Genomic DNA, 25678 nt, shown 5'->3' on the forward strand with positions numbered 1-25678 from the left:
GCCCGTAGCCGACGATACCATCGTACCCACGTACAGAGGCCGCATCCGTATCGCGACGACGGGAATAAATTGGCTACATTTTCGCGACAGAAATCTGCTCGCGCATTTATTATCACCAATGCTGATACGGCGCGGACGCTCGGCGACGCTGATAACTCACGACCGTCGCCTTTTCAAGCTCGCCGAAATATCTGCTTTAATGCACCCGTTGAAAAGACCGGTCGAAACGTCGCGCCGAGAGTCATTCCTGGACTATTCAATTAATCAGGTAAACGAAGAGCGCGTTGCGCGCATGAACAACACTTATCCGTCGTGGAGTCGAGGTATTCCGTGCCTAGGATAACTACAAAATACCCAAGGGTATCGTGCGGAAAGCACAACTCTACCTCCACCCCACGCCGCCGACATTCAAGTTGGATTAGACGCGAAGAAGACCTAATGAAGACCGCCAACCCTCCTCCGCACGTCCCGACGGCGCGACGCGGCAATAACGGCTGGCAATATAAATAAAATCTCCGACATATACTTCGAACGGAGCAGAGGGATTAAGAGAATAAATAAAACGCGTATCTCCGAGAGATATAAGGGACGTAACGTGGAAGATTATGGCCATCGTAAGAACGACGAGATTCAACAACTACGAGGAGAGTTTCAAAGTTGGAAAAAATCTAAAAATATTCCGATAATCTAGCTGTATAAAGATATTAAAAAATTCTCTTCGTCCCTTATCAGAATAAAATTTTATTCGGCCGAGTCGGGGCAATCTTCCCTCTTCTCGCCCAAGGCGACTTGCATACGCGAGGGGAGGGAGTTTTCGCATAAAGCGGCGCCGTCCCCCTTAATTCCTTGTTTCCTTCACGCAAACATTTTCTTCATTGCAATCGCGAGAGCGCCGCAGGCTTTGACGAGAAGGGGTGTCGCGGCCGGATATAGAAACTCGTCTCGGGGAGATGACTATGGTTGAACATTCGAGCGTGAACATTCTTAAAGCGCTCGTCGTGTTCGTACGCGTAGATTTTAAACGCTACGAGACGTAGTAAGAAAAAACGTCGTAATCGTAAGAAAAAAATGTCTCGAATTAGACCCGAACATCTTAATCTTCCGCCTTTCCTCGCTCGCTCGATCATCGAGTGATCGATGGCCAACAATTAGACGAGCGATATCCTTCACGGTGGCTGACTGCGACGGTAGTTGAATCGGATAGTTGAATGGGGATGGACCGCATGCGATTAGATCCCTTCTCCACCTACATTCCTCGTCTGCTCGGACCCTCGATTGTTGAAGGAGATATCCACCCACTCTTCCCATCTGTCTCTCTTTCTCTTTAAACCCCTCCTCCCCCTCTCTCTCTCTCTCTTTCCATCCACGTGTTTCTCTCGCTTTGTCTTTCGATTTCGATGACTGTCTCCGTCGCGAAATGGTCCTCCGTGGAGCGCGGACAAAGAGGACGGACCGAGTACGAGAACGATGGGTGTAAAGCAATCAATTATCCTTAATTGAAATTAGCCAAAAGGGCCCGCGCGCGGAGAATCGAGCCAAGCCAATTGCGAATTACTTGCGCACAGCAGGAGGAACTTAACCCACTCGCTGATTGGAGACAAGATGTGGTTGGTAATTCAGACAAAAAAAGATTATACCTTGCCTACATTATAAGAACCTGTAGGTATAGGAAAGGTTCTTTGTATAATTTTCACTCTTTCTTTCATTATGCTCGAAATGATCAAATCATAAAAAAAACATATAAATATTATTTTCTACTATTGCAATAAAAAAATGTAGATAAAAATGTGGTGTCGACAAAAAGTATAGGGATTAAAAAAAATTGAAGCAGCTAGAATGTCTAGAAAAACATTTCATGACATCTAATTATAACTCGTTTCTATCTCAGGATACAATTTCGCTGATTACCATTTACGATTATCACACGCGAATTCGAATACGGGCATATTCTGCATTGTGATATTCTATACGAGGTCAACAAAACGATTTCATTTGAACGGACCTCGCAAATGAACGGCGATAATATCTGCATTATAATGTATAGTAAGGATTATCTCTCTATTTTACATTGGAGCCCGGATACTTCTGTACATTACAGTTTCGCGGGAATTATTGCATGACAGAATACATGGAACCTCATCAGCGCGTACACGCGACTATGATAAACGCTCCCACCTTGACACGTTCGTGAATCCGTCCGAAATTAAATGGGAAATTATTGGACTCGCGCGATAACGTCGAGCGTTCGCGTAATAACACCGAATTATTTCGAAACGTCCCTATTGCCGAAATTTCGCTAAAAGATGATTACATCTCGAGTTTTTCACTTTATTTCATCATACGATACGATAATACCTCTTCTCGTGGGCAATCCCGCGCACAACCGCGCTTTCCTTGCGACCCATGCAACAGCCGCATGATTACTCGGCTCTGAGTCATAATTACGCGTGACAACGTGTATTAATGCCGTAGTTTCTGACACGCTCGAGGATCGACACGAGGGTAGTTGGCTGCACTCAATCGCAATAACGCGTTCGCGGAGGGTCGTAGAGTCGGGCGACGAGGGGTGGCGACAAGCAAGAGAGAGAGAGAGAGAGAGAGAGAGAGAGAGAGAGAGAGAGAGAGAGGTCAGGTTCAGAGCACAGGGGCTTCTATCAGGATTTACGTTCATGAAACGATCTCCCTTCCCCCTTTCCCTATCGCGAGATAACGTGTAATCGTCGTGACATATGTTTATTCCTCGTGCGGAGTAGAGCGACGGATTTAACCCTTCCGTGCAAATACGTGCTTGTGTCATATAAATTGCGATTATTAAAGAAATATCGCGCTTATCACCGTGAGCTGTGATCTGTTCGATCGTATTTTGCGACAAAAAAAAAATAGTAAAAGCTCTTATTCAATGTTTCTCCGAGTACACACAATATAACAGTTTCACAGATATTTTTTTCATATTTTAATATAAATTGCGAAAATGGTGAGGAAAAACACATGTGCAATTAAAATTACGGCATACACGTATATTTTTACGTTGCCAACAATTTATTTGCACGTCCGCGAAAATTTAATTGAGCGTCACGAAGAGTCGCGATAAAACACGACACAATTTACGAGCGGTTGACATTAATTAGCGTAGTTTATAATGTTACGAATCCATTTTGTGACCCGCGAACTTTGATGTCAGTATCGATTTTTAATTAGCTCCATTCATTCGCATATATCGATGCATCATGTTGAGATTTATTAATTTTGTATCGCGAATTTAGTAGATCGATTAGCGATTTAATCAAAGTAGGACAAATTCATAACTGTCACATTAATATTGCTGGACCCGTTTTTTACGTCGCTGCTTTGCATCTAATTACGCGTAATACGTGAGAATGTGATAAAGCAGAATATTGCAAAACACGAGTATGATGTAGTGACTAAAACCTGTAATTTTTTAACTATGATTTATTAACACGTGTACTTTCCGCTTATTTGTGCGATTTAGCAAATTCATGGATTTAAACGTGTGATTTCATTACTAAATGTCAAGCGTATGTGGCAAATGAATTTTGCGGTTGCCTTTGATAGGGTATTCATGATAAATTCTATTATCTAGCAATTGCCCTTGATATGGAATCTCGTGCAAAATGAGCTTCCAATCCTCTTACTATACAGCGCTCTATCTGGATCGCATCCAATTTCTTTGATTCCCCCATTTTACAATGGTAATCGATAATTATCGAGCGAAGACTCAGCGGATTAGACTTGATATTTTCCTTGTAGCGGCTTTAATTTGCATTCGCGTACTTTGTATTCATAGATTTTAAATCGATCTTTATAAAGGATTTCGTATTTTAAATTCACGAATATTTTCAAATCTCCGAAGAGAACCGTTGTAAAATTCCTATTTTGTGAAACAAATTTTCAAGTGACATTTTTTCGCAACATTTTTTTTGGATGGTAAAAGATGCGTTCAATGGTCGGTTCATTCAGAAATCAATATATCGTCCGGGCGAGCGGTTCAAGCGGAGAGACATTGTTCTTCCTTCCCCGTCATCGGGTAGTCTCTCGCGTCTCGTGAGGATTTTCAGGCGGAACTTCCTCCCAAATGGACGAGCAGCGGAGGACACCCCGACACCGGCGTGATTGGGTGCTTCAGGTGCGATGGGAGATTGATACGAGAAGCTGTTGAGATTGATTTCCGTGTCGGAAAACGGCTGGCGGCCGAGATCCCTTAAGGGTCCGTGGACCCCCGCGCGACGTTCTACGATGGCCACCGCAAGTTTCCTTTCATCTTGAACGAAAATAAGTCCGAGAAAGAGGACCGCTTCCCGTGGGAAATGTAGTCATCTGCGCCGAGAAATTTCGAGATACCCGAGGGTAGTTTTCTATGGTATTCGCGAATCTCCAAGGAAACCTAGAATAGTCGTCGTGTGTCGTAGTGCTTCGTGTAGAAGTGCTGTGATGCACAGATTGTTCCGCAAGATACGTACATTAATCCTTAAACCGCGTCAAACTTTATTTTACGAATATACCTCAGCGATGTGAAATTATCAAGCTGGGAATATTACCCATATATGCGAAAATACTTGTACATTTGCGAGCGTTATGGAAAAAATAGAAAGAAAATTGAATGTTGATGGAACAAATTTTTTTATTATTTTCAAATACAACTATCAAAGAATATTGTATCTTTTATACGTATGCTTCCTGTATATGGATTTTAATAAACTTTTATACGCATACATGATCTTAAATTCCTAAGTTATAAATACACAAAATGTAATCTTTAAATATTTAAGATTACAATTAAACTTTAAATTATAATAATAACAAAGCATTTGAGATTAATAATAATATGTGCTTTTGTGCAAGTGTCCAAATATAATTCTAGCGTTTTTCCTTAATTTTATATTAATAATTCGAATTAGAAATTGACAACAATAAAATTTTATTTGTTTAAAAGCCAATTTTAGCGAATAGATTTTATTTATTTATAACTTGAAAGAATATTAGAATCTATAGACAGAAATAACATGTCTAAAGAAATACGATATCCTATTTAAGAATTAATGCCAAATATTTTTTTCATTCACATTCTATTTTTACCTCTGTAAAATACACACGAGTATTTTCGAACATGAGTAATATCATTTGCTTGACGTCGGTTAATACAAATATCCATACAGCAGCAGTTATTTTCGCGCGGAGAGACTTATAAAGTCTGATATTTATAGCTTTTCTACATTACGATGGAATCGAGTTAAAAATACGATATGTCTAACAAATATGCGCATCACGAGCATACAGTAAACGAACAGACGAGCGAGAATAACCAGGATTGACGCTTATTGGTGAATGACCGGTTCCCAAACTGATCGATAAACGCGCGTTATTATTAGTGTTTACCAATTAGCCTGTGTGCAATTATAATTGATAATTGAAGGCACTTGCGAACCGCAGCCCTCCCTTCGGTATGTCGGCCGTCCGCGAGAAATCGCCCTACCGAGACCCTCCAATGTTAATTTTAAACATCATCGACTATGCCTGCCAAAGCGGAAGTGTTCGCGTTTGCATGAACAATTGAACTTTTACTTATAAGTAAGTGAGGAGTAGGTATGCGTAATAAAAAGATTAGGGATAAAGTTTAAGTCCTCGAAGTTCGGGAAAACTGACGTTAAGTAACCAGGGAATTAAATAATGTATTTAACAAGCCCGTCCTTGATTTCAAAGAGAGATAAGCAATTCAATTATACAGACTGTGTACATAGTGAATATCCGTCAACTTATTTTAATTCATTTATCTTTACAAAGTGAAGTGATGGAGAGGAAGAGCCGAGTAATTTTTCTAGCGAGATGGTAGAAGAGAGGGGCCCTTCGCCGAGCGAGATAGAGAACGTCCAACTCAAAGTTTCGTTCGTTTTGTGCCGTCGAAAGGATCGCGCGTTTCAAACGAGAGAAATCCCTGCGACGTGAAAATATACGCATCCGACTCGCGCGCGCGGCGCAGGATAAAGAATGGGACTTGGTTTCTCCATCGACTATGGCCAGGGCAGATCCAATATAATGATAACGACAAGTTAAAGAGGATGCCGAAAGGATATCGGGGTCGCGCCGTCGATTGAGCGCGAAGGTTACGAAAAAGGTTAGGCAGCCCTTCCAACCCGGAAAACTGATTCCCGACTCGTATCTACAATTCGGTAAAGTTGGAAAAGTGGACCTCTCATAGATTTTTCTTGCAAATAGATTTTTCTCCGGAGCGGATCTCGCGCGGAAGCGCGCGAGGATCGATCGATAGTCGTGAGGAAAGGGATAAGATCAGCGCAAGACACGAAAGAGCGGAGGAGAAAGAGAAAGAGAGAGAAAAAGGAACAGATTTGGCGTTATTGAAACAAAACTTCTTTTATAGATTTATCTCTTAGTAAGAGTTGCCTTTCGTCGAACGCGTAAGTCACGCGGAAAATATACAGAGGTAGGGTACATACTCGAAACTTCCGAGTTTGTTCCGTTGTCGCTGATAATCCGGCGTTTTTATTTAACTCGGGAATATTCGTCCTACTTTTTTTTATGCCAACGATCATCTGGGTTGATTTTTATAACCCAATTAAAAGTCACGTTATTAATTACATATTGTATGTATATTATTTTTGTTGTAGAATTATTATAAATTGTTTATTTTTATTATATTTGTTCATTACATAAAAATCATATATGAAGTACTTTATAATAAAAATAAAATATAAATTTTAACAGAAACATAATTTAAATTTTTGTATTCTATAAACGCGAATTTAATATTATAACATTCAGATACAATAAATTTTTAAAAATAAAATTTCAAACAATAAAATTTAAAAATATATTATTAGTTTATAATATTTTTTAACTCAAGCCTCAAAACTTATTATTTCGAATTTATAATATATAAACTCTTACACATAAGGTTGATTGATTTTATAACGTAAACGATTACATGGGGTATTTTATTCACCCCATTTAGTTATGAACATATAAATCATAACTTGTTTCTATTATATTATTACAAATTGGAAATTTCTCTCGAAATCTTCGACTGAAAAAAAAGTTATGAATTTTAGATCAGTAAAAAAATTTGCTGACGCGAGCTTTTTTCGACGCTAAAATATAAAAAACACTACAGGTGACTATTCTCGGGTTAATTGAGATCAATGAAATACGAGTAATCCTGAAATATCGCGACGTACCTGTATGTTACAAAAAAGTTTGACCATCGATCCGTACAAAAGTGTTCGTTTCATCTTTTCTTCCTTCCCTTTATTTTCCCTTTAATTTCGTACAAAATCTGCATAATCTTCGACATGTGTCTGTCTCGCCATTCACGCCATCCCGCTGGCCCGTTTATAAAGTAAGACAGCCGTCAATCCAAGCGAGGCCTTTGGGAACGCGTCGAATCGATATCGTTCGATCCCGCCGTCGCTCGTGCTCAATGTGAAAGGCAAAGTGGATATGCAAGTGGCTGCGTCGTATCTCCATTCATCTGCATACGAGCTGAAGTCCTCCACGGAGGCCAATAGACCGAGTCCTCGGGAATCCTCGCAGAATCGACTTGCAGAGCTCCCGCTCCTTTGACATCGAAATTATTGTGTTCTGACGCTCTCCGGTATGAACCGGTAGGATCTGCACGAGTTTTATTACCTTCGTTCTGTGACATGGCAAAAAATTCTTTTTTTCTCTAAAATATCTTTCTTTTTTTTTTTTTGTTATCGTGTCCTATATACAAATTCCGCGCCGGTCACTCGAAAATCTTAACGTTCTTCGAATTCTTCGTGTCACACAAATCAAATACCGTATGCTGCCACTTTTCGGCACGGATCATAAGATCTTTGCGTCTCAAACTTTTTTCCTTCAAACTCCTTAGAAAGTTATTTAAAATTTAAAAATTCCACATAGATAATTTAGGAGACATTCAAGTCCATTATTCCATAAATTTTTACGTTCTAAAAATCGGATATCAATGACAGAAAAGAACCGCATCCACGAAAATCGCCCAGGAATTCTTGCAACGAGAGATCATGCGCTTCTCTCACTCCTTTGACACCGAAGTTACCCTATATCCTTGAGCTTTAGTGTCGGTGCAGTGAAGGATACTATGCACAGGCGAGCTTATCGCTTTCCGTGCCTCGTCCTTTCTCAGCAAGGGTCAAAGGCGGACCGAGGGTTAACGTACTCTGTAAAGCAGGAGCATCGCTATCGAGAAACAGACGTTAACCTTTGCCGAATCCTTCCCCATGCACAGTCACTCTCCTTTGAATGCGGGATTGTTCTACGATTGGACACGACGCGAGAGCTCCGTTTAGCTTAGTCCAAACATTATCCCAAGGGGCTTGTGTTGCGGATCGCGTTACGTCATCATACTTCTGACAAAAGATTAGAACGGACATGGAAACGTAACGGTACGTTTAACGAGGATAGATAATGTCATCACACTCGCGGGTGCAATAGAAAATAATGGTTTCCGATGTGGAGTCGAATAGACAGAAATAAATTCATGGCATTACGTAACCGCGATTAATCGTGACGATTGGTCGTTTAATCCGAGAATAGACACCTGTGGTATTTTTTACACCTCAGTATCGAAAAAATAAACCTCACGTCACAGTAAATTTCTTTACTAATCAAAAACACATTTATCTATTATTCGAAGATTCCGAGATCGAATTTGTACAATAAAAACAAGTTATGATATTCTATATATATATTATATATTTTCTATATATTCATATATTCTAATATCGATCTGTTGAAACTACCTGGGATGTAGAAAACATCCAGATAATTGTTTACGTTATAAGATCAAATATGGTAAGAGTTCATAATTAAAAAATTCGAATGAGTTTGGGTTTAAACAATAGTATCTTTTCGTCTATGTTTATACAATACAATAGTTTATAACATGTTTCTATAAATGTTTATTTTTATTAAAATTATATAATTTCCATATTTATATAATATAATAAACAAATATGAAAATAAACCATTCTTCTAATAATTCTGCTAGAACAAATATAATATAAATAACTTTGATACAAAATAAATAACTATGCCTTATTTTAAATTATTATAAAATAAAAATTACATATTTTATTTCTAATTATTCTTCATTAACTTTAGCAAAAACCTGCATTACAAAAGTATTTTATTAACTGATTTCTTCGTTTTTTAGAAATATTCTTTTAAAAATAATAAATTGCTTAATGTGTTTCTTCCGTTTAATGTTCTTTTTTTTGTTTCTTTTTATCTTTTTTAGAAAATATTAATTAAATTTAAGTACGTAATATCCTTTGATATTACTAAATTACAGAACAATCAGAAATATAAAATAGTTAATAATGATTAAGAAAAATCACCAAAAATGATCACTGACGAAAAAAAAAAGACTATTTCCGTGTTAAAAGTACGTTGCCTTTTGTTCGACAAGTTAATTATTTCTACAATTGTAGGACGACTGTAATTTTATTTAAAAGATCCATAAAAATTTTCGGTCTGAATTTTTTTCACGCGAATGAATTTCGTCCATCACAGAGTGAAAGAGTAAAGGTCGTCGCACGGAATGTTAACTTCCATCCGTGTCGCCAGGCGAGAAAAAGGCCGTCGCGGGAATCCAATTAATCGATATTCATCCACGTTAAAATGCGGAAACGATTGCCGTGCGCGCTCTCCGGGCCGAATTTTTTTTCACAACCCCGTGGAACGCGCGGCACGCTCGACGCCCCGCCACAAAGATGGCGTAATCGATATTGCGGATTTTCAAAAGCCCGGGATGCCGAGGGAAATGAGAGAGGAACACTACCTATATGTCGATCTACCTAGGATTTAAGTATCAAGATCGGGCAGCAGGGAATTTATGTAGATACAGGACGAGCATCATCAATATGCGTGCAAGTTGTTAAATTATTCAATTTGATACGGCATGTAGCAACTGCCGTCGTAGATTCCAGACGGCGGAATCAATACTCAGGACACGTAGCCTTGATCGTTCAACGATCACAAGAGAATTGTAAAAATAATAAGAAATATCTCGTCAAATAAAAAATGTACATTGAGAAAAAAAGTTTTGTAATTCGAGCAAATATGTTATTAATACGGTTTAAGTAAATTATTTACATCACACAAAAAATATATATTTTTTTAAGTAATATTTTCTACAAATAAATAATATTTATCTGTGTTATGTAAATAATTTACATGAAATGCACTAATAACATATTTACTTGACTCGTGAAATTTGTTCTCAGTGTACGTGTACAGATGAATGCATAGAGAACTATGCAATTTTTGCATTTTTTCCCATATATTTTAACAGTTGGATAATATTTGGAGATTTTGAAAATAAATGAATATTTAATCTCTTTTCAGGAACGAATTTTTAAAATTGAAAACGTTATTTAATTCTTTGTTTAGCTGCATTTGAATCAATTTAAATCCACAACAATTAAACAAATAAAATTTTTTAAAATTACAATCATTGTGGCAAATTCTATTATATTTATTTTTTCCTTGTCAGTATATTTGGCAATATTATTTAAATTAAAAAAAAAAGAACTAAACATACAGATACCGCAGTGTGTGTACTGAAAAGGGGTGAAATGTAAGATAAAAAACGTTTAAATATGTCCATGTTAATTTATTAATTAATAAAAATCGTACAAAAACAGAATAATTCAAAAGCATACATAACAAACCATGCGGACAAACTAAGCAAACAATCAAACAGCGATATTATTGTTACGTAAGTCGCTGTACATGATCCGTCTTCCTTCGAGAAGTCTTGATGAAGCCGAGGAACTGTAGAGCGGCGACCGCTTGAGTAAACCGAGCTCTGAATCCCCGTTAAGGATAAGTTACTACATGATGAAATGCGAGATAACACGTGCGAATTATTCAAACTAGGGAGGTATCTAGTTCGCGAAAGTTACGTCTCTCTACGGGGTACGATCCTCGCGTTAGGAGGCGTGATATGAATTTCAAAGGCACCGAGCAGGTAAGACAAATCTCGACGAGTGCCGATCACGTTATGCGAGGGTTGCCTCGCGCATTCGCGTCAACTTTTGTAAAGGATACTGCAGTCGCGGATCCACGTTGCGTTGCTCCGTACATTGGGCCTGCGGATCCTCGATCGTCAGGAATGCCTACAAACGTATCAAGTGCCATTCTGTTGGTGTTTTAAGCACAAATGCGTAAAGCTTAAAGATCAAAATATATCGGTGACAAAAATATGAGGTAATTTAGAAATCTGAAAATATATTAAAAGAGTCAAACTTAAGGTTCTAAAAACGCAAAAATGTCAGATTTTACATCGGAAAGAATTTTATAAAAAATCCCTCCCCCCGCCCCAAGAAGTTTATTAAAAAAATCTTAAATTCTTTCTAATATTAAACTAGTAATATATTCCGTGATCTCCGATCGCGGCATCGTTGAACCGTTCTGCGGAGAGCATGGTTTTCGCCGGTGCAATTTTCATGAGAATCGTTTTACCGGCTTCCTAACAACCGGCCGACGATAAAGTACTCGGCACCCCTTGTGTGCGCCTTGCTTACAATGACGTGCTCGCGTGAATCACTCGCGGCGGTGCGGCGGCGTTGGCGATTAAAATCACGAGACGGCCGGCTGGCCGGCCGAGTGCGTGACCGTAAGTGTAACAGGGATTAACCTGTAAACATGGGCACAGTTCGGATTGTTACCTGCAGCCAGTCGTACATATTGATCAGCTTCCTGGACTCCAAATGTAGCTTATAAATTATACTCAGGTCGGGGAGCGTGCGCGGAATGTCGTCGTCGTTTTCCAATTTGCAGCAGTCGCACTGAAATATACATTTCCAATTAACCGCGCCGCGCGGTCTATCGGAGAGCGTCATTTTTTCGCGGTCGCCGATGAATTGCTCATGCACGGAATTTTCTCTTAGAATTTAACTCCAAAAAAATCGTGATAATTATGGAAACAACATGGACCGCGAGAAGAATTTTACTAAGCTTTTAGTAAAGTTTAACCAAATTATTTTATATTATACAATTTATTATAAATTTTATTAAATTTTACTAAAATTATAGTAAAATTCTTCGAGGGTGATGTTGCACAACTGTCACGTAATTTTGAGGATAAATTCTAAGAGAAAATTCTCTCCGTGCGTAAAAGAAAATTAAATATCACAAGAGAGATGACGCACGTATTCGAAACGAGCGCACATTCAAAAAAAAGTATATTGATCAAAACATCGAAAGATACGAAAAGCTGAATATAGAAAATAGACCGAAGAGACTGAAAGAAAAATAATTTGATTTTATACACACAAATCACAATTTAAAGTGCAAAAATTTCCGATGCGATTTTTCGCATCGCTTCATAATATTCAAACTGACGTCTAATGCGGCACGACACTTTTGTGCGTGCAGATGTCCGTTTATATTATTTAAAAGTTTAGTTTCGCAATTCCGAATTAACAATCGTTGCAAACGATTTTCCGAGCATATGGCCGCCGTGCGACAAAAAAGCTAGTTGGAATCGCGTGCACGAGCTATTCGTGCAGAGTTTCTTCACTCACGTCCAAGTACATCTGCGGATCGCTCAATCCCGTGTGTATGGCAGCCCGCAAAGAGCCGCGAATATGATGCTTCGCCTGATTCCCGTCGCTGTAGCAAAATATCTCGTGAGCCGTCACGCGACTCGGATCGATCAGATGAACGGAGAACACTTTTTGGTCCAAGTAATCGATCAGGTCAAGCTGCGCCTGCTTGTAAGCGGAACGCGACTGTTGCTGACTCATTTTGAGCAATTTCTGAAAGGAGAGCACGTCATCGTTGAATAGAAGCCACTAATCTTATCGTTTTCATCGACAATCTTTATTTCTGAACTGAAGATCTGATTCGCAGCGATATATATATATATATAAGGAATGAAAGAGAACTTTCTGTGACTTCGTAAAATGATAAAATCTCGTTAATGTAAAGTATAATAATACGAAAGATCGTTCTCGAGTTATTAGATCTTATCAAATCGGATTTAATTCAATATAGAAGCATCGCTTTAATAATTCTCAGCGTGAAACAGTGTAACGTTAGATTAAAAGGGATCAAGAAATGAGTTTTTGCACACACCTCCTTTAGTTGCAGGCGACTAAGTTTCTCTTCCACACTGATAATTTCAGAAGTCGCTGTGGTGCTTAAACTAGCTTCTCGAATCGTCTTGATGTGATTGTTGAGATTGACCTTAATTTTCGTAATTTCCGAATCTTTGGATTCCTCGACAATTTTCACGACAGATTCGAGTTTCGAGAGTAGGTCCTCCTTCGATAAAAATCCCAGTAATTTCAGACACTCTTTGTACTCGGAGGACTCTGTCAGATCGTTCGTGTAAACCGCTTTGGTATAAACTTCCCGTAACTAAAACGATGGTCGCATGATTTGATTGCGAATTTTAGCTTAATGTATCGCGTTATTGCGTAATATAATATTTCATTTTGTATCAATAGTACTGTATTACCTGTTTACCCATAGGCGAGCCTGGTAATGAAGCAATCAGGCAGTGCAAACATCTCAAAACGATTAAAAATCGATCCATAAATTTGTGAAATTTATTTAATAATTGTTCCAACAATACCTACAAAAGGCAACATTTAAAAAGATAATATGATTCAGAAGTGAGATTATTAAAAATAATGTACATCAGTAACAGTTTCATTTAAAAAGAGATCGTTAAAAGTTGTAGAGCTTTTATTTCCATTTCAAAAGAGTGACGTATAATAGTTATAGAGCTATTTTATGAAGCTTTTATTTCTATTAAATATCTACCGTTCTTTCATTTTCAATATTAAACAGTTTGATAATGGGCTTGTATTAAAATTTTCCAATGGCATAAATTGAATTACATATTATTTAAAAGATGCTCTCGCGTTACTGATAGCTAAAATTTTTGCAATCCTTTTGGACTCTCGTAAATAAATTAATATGCGAACCATGAATTCTTTATCGCTGAGCTCTTTATCTCCATTCGCCGCTTCATTGGACGCTTTCAAATATTTAGCGATAGATGGTAAACTTTTAATGTCCACGATGTTTTCATCGGTGAGTTTAGATATTCTCTCCTTAATGTCTTTAGGTTGACAACAAAGAGAGCTCACATTGTTCTCGTAAAAATGTTGTATCATGCATATCTAAAAATCGTAATTTATAACATTCAATCGATGATTAACTGTTGGAACTTATCAGTTAGATTTCACTGGTCGTTCGTTACCTTGTAATTCTGTAAAAAGTTGTCTACCGAAAAATCGTAAAACAAAAAAATGTCAGTCAACAATTGGAACGCACGACCGATTAATTTAAATGGAATCTTTGTAGAAAAAACAGTGCTCTCCAATACATCGGATAGTGTTTTGACTTGCGTCTGCGTATAGAATACCTGAACGAATGGACAACCAATTATTTAAAGTCATCATGTAAACGTTTGCGTTAGACGTCGAAACGTATTTTTGTTTAACTTGCCTGTACAACTAACTTCGATGTGACGTCATATGTCAATGACTTATGTACGGCGTGCAATGTGGTCGCGACACCAAAAATGAGTACGAACTTCAAAGTACTTCTGTACGAACTGAAAATTATTCATGCGACATTTTTTTTAATATTCATACAATTCCTTTTCTAATTGTTCATGCTATATGAAACATTGCCAGAGATACCTCAACACCAGGATAAAGTCGTGTAATACATTGGTGGAGAAGCTTTCGAAATCCGGTAGAATTATAGTTAGAGGATCCTCCGGATCGTAATGTTCCGCAAACAATTTTTTCAAGACGCGCATGGTGCATTGACTCTTACGCACTTCGGGAACATCGTCCTACGAACGATAATTTATTTAAAGACATTCTATTTCTGCACGCTGCTACTACCGCGAAACTAACCGATTCCGATTTATTTATATTCTGATGAGTGAATTGATATACAGCGTCTTCGATGATGTTTTTCACGCTGTTACAATTTCTGCTCCAAACCACTGCCAAATGCGGCGTTACTTTATTAAGTTTGGATACTATCGTGTCGAAAAGTGTTGTGTGATCGGGAACATTCACTCCTATAATTTTAATTCATTCAAATTATAAACTGGGAAAACCATTACTGGACGAAAACGCTCTTAATAGGCAAAAAATTACATACATTTTCAATTGATTTCGGGCTATTTAAATTTTATGTCGAAAATAGTATAGGTAATCTTTTATTTAAAAAAAAATAAAACGTTTATTTTCACCTGTTAACAAAATGGCCGTGGCTATTTCGTGGGACGATACATTCAATGGAGTCGCTTTTATTTTCGACACGAAAAACTCCAAATTGGATATAACTTGTTGAAACATTTTCGATCTGACATTCTGAAATATTAATGTATTCTGTTAGGTATTCTGCCGTTTGATTGAGATTTATGGCTGGTGCTAACACACGGTAGTTGTACCTCCGTAGCCTGTTCGATATATCCCCACGTTTCGTTATACGCGATATACCAGGGTTCATTAAGGTACGCCGGGCATTGCGCTTTCTTTTTCTTCTTCCCAATTGTGTAACTTCCTTTGCAGGCAAATACCCCCTAAAAATCACGATCAATATTATATTCTAATTAGTCACGATTAATCGATTCTAATTCATCGATTCTCCGTCGCATCAATCACAGAACTGCCGATATTATTGCCCTTATGGTTTCAGAATTTACTGTGGTATTAATATTAATGACAAAAATTATTATACTTCAACTCTATAGTGAGAAAAAAAAAGTCGAAATATTTAGAAACAAATTTTACTCATATCTATTGATTAAAAAAAATGTAATTGTGACGACAAAATATACATTTCTGTAAGATCTCATTTTTCTGAATTAGTTTATTTGCTAGGAATAAAATTTTATTTCGGCGTATTTGAATAAAAATTTATTTCAGTGAAATAACTTTATATTCCACAAAGTTTTAAATATCTTTTTCTCAGTGTAAAAAAAAACTAATTTCTTTTACAAGAAGTCCCGAAATTAACAAATCAAAATTCTCTTAATTTCTTGAAAAATTAAGTAAAATAGTTATTTATAAATTTTTATTTCAAACAGAATTTTTTATACATTTTTCTATCCATTATTGTGAGTTTAATTAAGTTTTGAAATAAAAGTTTCAAAAAATTAAATTCCAATGTCTAAAAAAAATCAAAAACAAAGTTTATCCTAAATGACATTAATCAAAAACAAAAACAGCGTTGTACGAACTCCTTGACAGACACTTTTCGATAAATTTTTAAGACGTGCGAAAGCACGACAGCCTATGAATCATTATTTGGCGTTCGCGCCCGCTAACTTTGCACTTTGAGGTTAAGCCGGCAATAGCAACAGGTTGCACGTGTCGTATCACTTACCTTGGACACAGAAACGTTCTCCATTCTGCAACCGGCGTCAGCGCCGTCGAGATGCCAGGAATACTCGTTTTAAATACACGCCTCTATCATGCGGATAAAAGAAACGAAAGTTAATTGCAGCGCGGGAGCACGCGGCACAAACACGCGCGAACTGCCGATTGCGTGGCCAATGCTGGCTGAACGCATCTGAACACAACTCAACACGGCAGCTGTCAGCTAACAAGAAAATGTACCGCTAGCTGGCGCCATGTGCTAGTAGATCTGCTAGAGGCTCTACAGCCACAGTATATAAGTAGATATCTACTTGTGCTGTGCTATAGCAAAGATGCCTCACGATTTTCGATACCGAATTACGTAACGAAAGCTACCATTCATATGACAGTTTTAATCTAGAGCTTTAAAATGCGGTTTAGCCGCGCTGAAAGAGAGATAATAGTAAATGTTGAATGAGAAAAAATGCTAATTTTTTAAAAATATGTAGTTAATATAATTATTATTAAAATACAAAAATTTATTTATTTAGACATTCAGTAAGTATTACTAAATTTAGTTTACACTTACAAAATATTTTTTATTATTAACTAAACTCTTTTTTTCAATGTATCTACAATGAAATATCAACCAGTGATAGAATAAATAGTGTACTTGTAAAATGCAGCCATCTATTTAGAGTTGATAAAAAAAAGGTTGTATGTTGTATATAGTGTCTATAATTCGCAAAAGTTTATCAGAAGCGCGCCATCAAAACTATTATTTCTTTTTTAATCGTTCAATGCGTAAAACAAAAATAGAATGGTACAATAGCTCTGATAGCGCGCTTTCCAAGATAATATAGTAGATGCACAGTTGCATTTGAGAAAAAGAGGAAGTAAAATACAAATTAATTAAAATAAGAATATAAAATATATGCTTGATATGGATAGAGCAGAACAGCGAAAGCTAATGCAATACGCTCATCTATGCATTTTTAGCTTGCACAACTTCGATTATCTTTTACGTTCCATTCTTCATAATTTATTATTGTTATTTTATAAGTTTGAAAAAGTATTTTTCTTCAGACTACGGCTACCATTTTTATCAGAGTCTGAATAAATATATGTTAGAGCAACGCGCAGTTCATCCTCATCAGACGCAACCGACGTGCATGTTCGAAAGTCGGATTTCGGCTACGTCGAAAGGGGACAGAGAAGAGACGAGTAGAAACGTCATGGTAAAGGCAGGAGGGCCGGGGGATATAAATCGATGCGCAAGCAGCTTTGCGCGAGTTGTTCTCGTTTTGCGGTCGGCCGTAGCACCTGTGCCCCGCATCGTCCGCCATCGCGGGCGGCGGGATTCGCGGGATAGAAAATAAATGCGAATCGATCGGCAGCTTAATCATTCGGGCAACCCCCTTCCCCCCCCCAGCCCCCCACGTCCCCCTCTCGTTGAAAGAGCAGCGGAAAGGATCGGCTGCTGGGACAAAATGCTCGCGAGCCCCGGACCCGAAGCCAGAGATATTGCCCTCTGAAAGGCATACATACGCCCTCCGCGACTCGATCACGGCCGCATAAAGCACTCCCGGCGCAACAAGAAAAATGCGCCGGGAGACGCGCTATAAAAATCCAGTCGGCGCGAATAAAGCTCCATTCGCTCGACCCGCGATAATACGATCGCTGCTCGCTCCTAACCAGCTTCCGAACGTGCCTCGCATTTCCAAGCCGACTTACAGGGGGTTATCGGCGATCCGCAAAAATTCTGCTTTCGTATGAGATTCTGCACATACCCGGGACGATCCAGCAGATAAATTTAACGGTTTTTCGTTGCGCACCAAGGTATTCGAGATGACAACAAATATAAAATGTTTACGATAAATTTCGAAACGTAATAACCAAGTAAAGAAAAATACACGTCTTTTAAAATGTCTTGTTTCAAGCGCTACATTTCCTTGAATCATATTTTTTTCTCTTGACAAGATTGAGACGTTTGGAGCGACTGTAGGATAAAACAAAGCTCGTTTACATTCAAATTCACACGCATCATGTTTCGTAACATATTGAAGCTGCAACGTTTTGTATATGCGCTTCGCGTATCCCCTTCCGAAGCTCTTCACCTAGCGGAAGAATGATCAAGCATGCAACCATTCGGAGGTGATTGACGAGGCGTCACGGAGATATAAAAGCGTTATATGGCGCGGCACGATACGCCGTTCTGGAGCGGTGAACTTCTTCGATATGCACAGGATAAACCAGAAGTCGCTTCGCGTTGAAAAAGTGGCGTATCGAAGGAAATTTATCTTAATAAGGTGTAGCTCGCGAAAGCTGCCCGAGCAATATTCCTCTTCCAATAGAGGAATCTTGTATAAAGTTTATTTGTTTTCAGTATAAGTCTGTAGTATATTATCAGGCATGAGTGCACCTCCAGGATTTTTTTTTTTTTTTTTTAAGAGAGGCAGGAGAAAAAGGTTATCAATTGTTATCACGTAAACTTTTTGAGTTAATAAATAAAGTTTTTGAATATTTTAGAGCTTAGAATGTCTCCTGAATTTTGAATAAGAAAAATATCGGGTTTTGTTCAGATTTACCATTTTTTTGTTTCTTAAAGAAAGTATAATATAATTGTTAAAGCAAAATATAAATTAAATATAAAATATAATTATTAAAGACGAAATGTGTAGTAGCGGTTTAACATATCTTCAAGATTCACAGCCTTTGTGAATCGACGCGGACTGTCATTCAAATGATCTACCATTGTGTTGCGTAAATAGCTTCTAAAATTTCAAGCAAAGGTTTGAACTCTCAAACTTTCTCCTCCCACTTCGGGCACACCCATATATTCTGAGAAAAAAATGTGTCTCCGAATCGATTGATAGTTCACATTGTATGTCGCGAAACTGCATTGTTGTATATTGTGTATCATGAAGAACGACACATGCTATAAAAGCCAACTGGCTTTGACTTTTACGCTTCGAATCGTGGCCATCAAATGTTACTCTCGGCATTGCGATGAGCAACTTCTCCCGATGTCGTAATCGTCTGGTTTTAGTGATATATATAATATATATATATATATGTGTGTGTGTGTGAGTGTGTGTGCGTGTGTGCGTGTGTGTGTGTGTGTGTGTGTGTGTGTGCGTGTGTGTGTGTGTGTGTGTGTGTGTGTGTGTGTGTGTGTAGATATATACATATATATATATCGCGTAAGGTCATAAACTTTACGATTATCGTGCTACGTAGCTTTACGCGCGAATCGTCAGAGTTCTTCGCGTGCGAATTACTCTTGGCGTACAGTTACGCACGTTAAAAGTTAAAAGTTCTCGTACTTTTCTGTCTGTGCACGAACGACGACTGTTCGCGCGATCGTTAAAAATTCGAGAAGAGATAAAAGATGTGGGAGAGTCCAAAGAAATTAAAAGTAGCCGCGGATAATCCCTCGATTCGGGAGGGGAATGTTTGTTAGACATTAGCACGAAAGACAATTTCGAGTCGCGAATGAAATGTCGCTTTGTCGGGCAATCCAGTTGGGGAAACTCACGGGCGAGGGAAATTATTTTTCGAAAGGATGCCGCCTGAATCGTCGCTGCGCTGTCGGGAGAACGCGGTTTTACGGCGTCAGCTTTCTTGTTCTGGAAACTTTTGCGGGGGTAAAACGGCTGGTGGTTTACGAAACGGGGACTCAATTCCTAGCGTTCGTAATGAGCGTCATTGTTGGCGGTACTACCCGCCCAGCCCGCTTTCTTCCTCGCGGAGATTGGACTTTCCGAGCTTGCGAGGAACGGTAGGTGCTCGCTTGTGTCGTGAGCAGGGCTGTTCTTAGAAACTACAATGCCGCGATATTCGATAGGTCGCACTCGAGGGAGGCGTGTACATTCTCTAAGATTAGAGCAAGATAGGGCAGAATAATTTCCGTTCGTTCGTACGCCGATGTGTAATTTTGATTTTGCTCGAAAAAATGCGGAAATTTAAAACGGGGAATAGTTTATCTGATTGTTTATTTATATCGATAAAAGGAAATGCAAATAAAATTCTCTATTTATAGATGTTTGATTTTTTTTTAGATTATATCTTTCTTAAGACCTTTGTGAGGTTCAGAAAAAAACGCATTAGATTTCGTTACTTTGTAGCTTTTTCTCTGTCGTATTTTCCACGACAGATTAACATTTGTATAAAATATAGAAAATTGCTCTTGAAATTCTTGTAAACTAAACTAAAATTCATAAAATACATTGCAAAAAGTTTAAGTGAAAAATTAAGAGAAATAAAAAATCCGAAAACGCAAGACTTTAAGAAAAGGTATTTTATTTTAAAAATTCGATTAAGCTTTTATCATAGCTGCGACTTTCACGTGACATCAAATAACAATAGTGGAGATGTGTGTGTGTGTCGATCCCCCCGTTCTCTGTACTATCCGTCCGTATGAGAGAAAAAAAACGTCAAGATTACGAGGACGTTCTCCGGTAACGGGATAATAAAGCGACGAGCATTGTAGCTTCGCCGTGGACTTTTTGAAGTTGCTCTATCTCCAGCTCTTCTATACCGCTCGCCATTTACGTTATTTTCAGCGTTTTTCTTCGTGTGTCCTTCTCTTTTTACCATTTCCCGCTTTGTCTCTTTTTATCGAAAATAAAAATCTTCAGCAGCTAAAAACTTTGTAGTTTCGAAGAACTAAATCGCGATCTTTGCGGTGGCCTGAGCTGAAGTAGCTCTTTCAAAATACAATCATCTGCGCAGTAACAAAAAAAGAATCGTTTCAAATATCCAAAGTATTTCTATGGAGCTACAAAATTACTAACAAGATATTGCCTTTGTCGATTTCAGCGAACCGGCCTTTGACGATCGAGGAGCTGAGGGATTATATATCCTCCGAGTTGGAGGGCAACCCACCCCTGTGGATTACTAGAAGACCGGGCAGATACGGCGGCGCGAACGTGTACATTAACAACGCAATGATCCTCTTGGAGCAGAGCAACTTCCAGTCGAAACTCAAAGTCAACGGCGACACTATGACTCAAGTGAGTATTATTTCGATATTGTCACAGCGCTCTTATTTTACTTGTAAAGAAATTTATGCGTTATAAATTGTTTTGCTCAACGATATCATCTTGAAATCATCTGCATGAAACTATTGTATATATAATGTTATTTTTTATTTAGGTACATTAAAATTAGATCATCTTTATGTTATCTCAAGCACGTTTACATGTAATTTATTTTATCTTTATTTAGATAATTTTAAGTTAGCTAAACGCAACATTGCATAAATTAAGAAGCAACTGCTGCCGCCGTTGCACAAAAAAGTACAAGCAGACTTGTTTCGCGACGGAATCGGTAAATCGTGAGTTTATCTCAATCGTTTTTATTTCTCTCGCGCTTGGCCTCCACTACTTTTCTGACCGATTTCCCCAACAGCCACTTCGACCATCCTGGCGTGTTGGTGGCGGCTTTCTAACGAGCTTTTAATGAGCTTTACACGCTCACCTTAGCCGCGAGACCATTAGGCTGATGGATATCGCGGGCCTCGATAATGTCGAACGGCGCTTCCTGGCATTCGCACTCTCTCTCGCGAGAGTCATCAGCTCGGTTATCGGTGGAACGTCCAACGCTCTCACGGCTCCTTGCAAATTAAACCCGGTGTGTTAATGTCCGATTTATAATAATCAACGCGTCGAACTGTAAGTCATTTGAGAATTACGAATCCGTGTCTCGCCTTTCAATTGAACATCGAGCGAGAATTGCGGCGATTAAAATGCAAGCTTATTTGAGAAAGTACAACTTTCTTTCAAAATAAACTTGGAAATTTAAAATTGGCATGCGATACAATTCACGGGTTCTTTAGAATCTCGCATAAATCCGTCCCTTGAAAAAGATAATCAGTGCAATTCGGTATATCGTGTGGTGTTTCGCGCAAATGCAGCCGCGTGGATTCGTTGAAGGTTCACGGAGACTCTATCAGGCCGGAATCTTTTTCAAATACCCGTAAATTCGTCGTCAATGGCGTAGCCCTCTTTTCAACGCATCTCCTGACTGATTTGGGTTTTTGGTCTCGCAGGAAAGCGGATCTCATTTCAGGTTGCCAGACGAATCCTTTAATCTATAGTTAAAGTACCATCACCTGATGAAAATCGCACGGGACTAGCCGGTCTACGACTAATCCCTTCGACGAGCTCGCCTGCAGATCAATCTCTCTCTTGCCTCCCGGTAATATTAGGGGAAACTTTTCTCATCCACTTAACCCGCAAGTTCCATTGCCTCGGTTACTTCCTGCTCGTTACCAGCGTATGAAAATATCGGTCTATAAATCGCGTCCTATGCCCCTTCCCCATTTTTTAATAGATATGAGTTCAAACTACTAAGACAGAAACTACCCTTCTCTCTCTATGTTCGTAAAAATCGTGTATGCATTAAATTTAAAAAAAAAAGGAAAAGAAAAAAAGAATCTAAGATTTTTCTGCAATTCGTTATTTTTAATTATTTTTAAAAAAAGAATGAGAAAATTGTAAAAATATCATGTACATTTGGTTAAATTTTGTATCAGATAATATAACGTATCATTAGATTTAATTTAAATTTAATACAGCTGTGAAATTACTTTATTAATGTATTTATTACATGCAAATATCATGACAAGGATAACTCTGACGAGGAGCTGAATTATTGTCTGTCGCGAATTTGATGTAAAAACTATAATTTCCGTGTTGTACATTCCATGAGAATTAGTGATAATGATTGATTGTAACATTATCATTAATAATTGCGAGTGCGCCAATTAGCCGCCGGATGGCGACGATGCGTTGCAATAACTTACATTAATCATTCGCAATTATTAATTGCACGATGATTCAATAACGCATGATTGATAGATAGAGTTATAGATGAAAGTGAAATAATTACAATCAATAACCGCAATAACAACAGCATCAAAACTGCAATAAATAAGACTTTAAATTATAAGAAGAGAAGAGGTACAGAGTGGAGAGAAAAAAAGAAAAAAAATTCTATAGATTTATTGTCAAAAAGTAACTTTTTGTTAAAAATTTTCCCAACCTCGTTTAACATTTACTTTTCGAAATTGCTATTATATTATAATTAGTTTCATAATTTCGTTACTACACTTTTTTCCCTCAAGATCCATCACGAATAATTTTATACGGGAAATTCAAATCTGCCATTATATTTCCGTGTGGTTATTACAGCAGTATATTTTTCCAAAGCTATGACTTTTAATTTTGTAGAAAAATTATGTACATTTTTATCCTGTAGACCCGCGGAGACACAAAAGTGTTGCAAACTCCTTTTCCGCGTATGTGACTATAATAGGAAATGTCTCAACAATGGAACAGGTCAGCGATCCGTTTTCAGTTGGTGCTCGCTCTCACGAGCGCGTTGCATATCTATCAACTCGAGAATAGATTTATGCGCATTGTCCCCTTACGTATACCCGATAGACATACGTATTCCATTATCCGCCGTGTTTCAGATCGGAGCGGGCAGGCTTCGTTCGAGTTTTACAGAGAAATATTTCGTCGAAACCTTATCCCCTTTATGCGCTTTTTACCAAGATTCGCCGAGGAATTACTCGACATCGTCGAGCCAAATTTGAAACTCTGCAGTCATCGCGACGTATATTCCCCTCGCGAATTTCCGTACGAACCTTTACTGCATGTACGTCCGTCGATACGTTGCAACGCGTTCGCCGATCGCGTTGCAATTCAGCGAATGGCTCTCCCGTAACTGTCCGTGCCGGCACTTTATGATTATGGACACTGTATTTACGATACACCGGATTAGAAATATAGTTCGGCCCGACGCGCATTTTAAGTCCACTGTAAATAATTTATAGTTAATTCCGCCCGATACCTTATGCACCCTTGTGCAGAATTAATGTTTCATTGGCGAAAACGTAGCCCGCATTCTTTTACCCCTCGGTCGACTGCGCGATCCATTCCATTTTTTAAAATCCGCTCGATACCTAATCAATTTCTCTTCAGTCATTATCGTTCACGCTATCGGTACACTTCGATGTTCGAAAGATCTAATTTCAATTCATAGCGAAGATATTCGTGAACACTCGGCTGGCGTGCCTTTTTTTCTCACTTGCCTTATCGTACCATTTTTCCGAGATATAGATTTTACGACGTCTTAAGAAATCCTCTTCCGAGCTTCGATTTCCTGACGGACGCGCAGGAAGTCGAGATAAAAGGGGAGAACGTGAGAAGGAGGAGAACTCTCCATCCTTGGAGTTATGGCCGATTTTATTACGTCAGCCTGCTCGTAAGAACGAGAAGAATTTGAGAGGTTCCGATCCAATTTGGGAATATATTCGCAGATTTGTTGTCCCCTCGACCTGTCCCCGGAAGATACAATATATATTACTTCCTGTCGATCAAGTGGTATTCAGTTTCTTCTAAACACGGGGATCAGCTCGCAGTCTCGGTACGAATCTCGTTACCGAATCCTCCCTCCTAGGCAAATGCAAAAATTGTTTCGCCTCTTGTCTTATTCTGCAATTCGCATACGCAATCTAATAAAGTAGAAATGATCGCAATAGAGCGAACGTCGAATTTTAACGAAATTTGTCGTGCGGCAAGAGAAGAAGGGGTGCACCGCATTTCTACCCGAAGGGTAGAAAAGCAAAAGAGAGAGAGAGACGGTGTTTTTAATCTCAAAAGACGGTGTGGGTTTTGATCTCATTATACGTCCCTGGAACGTAGCCGCCCTCTCGAGCAAGCTCTCCTCTCCTCTCCTCCTGTTTTCTAACAATCTAAAGAAATTCCAGTCCGAATAACTACACCGACGCCAGCAGGATCGCCTAAAGAGTTACGGTTAATGGAGGGGAAAAATACCGAGGTGGAATGACGGGAAGGGTTGCCGCGAGAGAGAAAGAAAGGTGGGAAGGGAGAGTGGAGACGCCAGAGGGTGCTTGAGTGCACCAAGAAGCCAGTGGTGCAAGCAGTTTGTCCGCGGAGAGGAGAATTGAAAATCAGCCACCGCGAGAGGCGGGCGCTTGGTGGAATAGTTGCGAGAAAGGGATGAAGTTTTTTGCGAATGGTGGGACGGGGTGGGGCTGTGTTTCGTATCGGACTTTGCGGGAAATAAAGATGCCAGTCGCTCGGTTGGGAAGTTCATGTTACCGTCGAGAGGAGAAATACTCGTAAACCGTCCAATAGCGAGAACATAGAAATACGTATTGAAATAACGAAGGTAACCTTGAACGCGATAAAACTCGAGTAAAATATATTTTAGACGAAAGAGATTTCACCGCGATAAAGATTCAAATGAGAAAATTGTTGGAAAATCCGGAA

At 38.6% G+C, this 25678-nt stretch overlaps 2 protein-coding genes across 9 annotated transcripts in view; one reads left to right on the forward strand and one right to left on the reverse strand.

Annotated features, from left to right (window-relative positions):
* LOC105200520 (fasciclin-1) overlaps positions 1–25678 on the forward strand; it is a 248801-nt gene that overhangs the window by 161730 nt on the left and 61393 nt on the right. For all 8 annotated transcript variants that reach the window (XM_039451007.1, XM_039451008.1, XM_026134341.2 and 5 more), the window contains one exon: positions 21195–21388. In XM_039451007.1, coding sequence (XP_039306941.1) covers positions 21195–21388 — 194 coding nt within the window. The remainder of the gene's footprint in view (positions 1–21194; positions 21389–25678) is intronic.
* Positions 10628–16425, reverse strand: LOC105200518 (origin recognition complex subunit 3). The gene is made up of 14 exons (XM_011168125.3): positions 16402–16425; positions 15464–15595; positions 15263–15383; positions 14919–15088; positions 14697–14854; positions 14500–14608; positions 14252–14416; positions 13974–14171; positions 13502–13618; positions 13117–13401; positions 12564–12797; positions 11706–11825; positions 11086–11153; positions 10628–10843 (listed from the first exon to the last, which is right to left on the reverse strand). The coding sequence occupies exons 1-14, from the start codon at positions 16423–16425 to the stop codon at positions 10750–10752; spliced, it is 1995 nt and encodes a 664-aa protein (XP_011166427.2). The 3' UTR covers positions 10628–10749.

The sequence above is a fragment of the Solenopsis invicta genome, chromosome 6 (genome assembly GCF_016802725.1).
Source record: "Solenopsis invicta isolate M01_SB chromosome 6, UNIL_Sinv_3.0, whole genome shotgun sequence".
NCBI lineage: Eukaryota > Metazoa > Arthropoda > Insecta > Hymenoptera > Formicidae > Solenopsis > Solenopsis invicta.

Excerpts from the sequence above, each read along its gene's own strand:
- LOC105200518 (XM_011168125.3), bottom strand. The coding sequence starts at position 16,425 with ATGGAGAACGTTTCTGTGTCCAAG. Across the intron at positions 13,402-13,501 it reads GCTCGCCTATGGGTAAACAG|TTACGGGAAGTTTATACCAA; the intron begins GTAATACAGTAC and ends CCATCGTTTTAG. Across the intron at positions 11,826-12,563 it reads ATCCGCAGATGTACTTGGAC|TGCGACTGCTGCAAATTGGA; the intron begins GTGAGTGAAGAA and ends TGTATATTTCAG.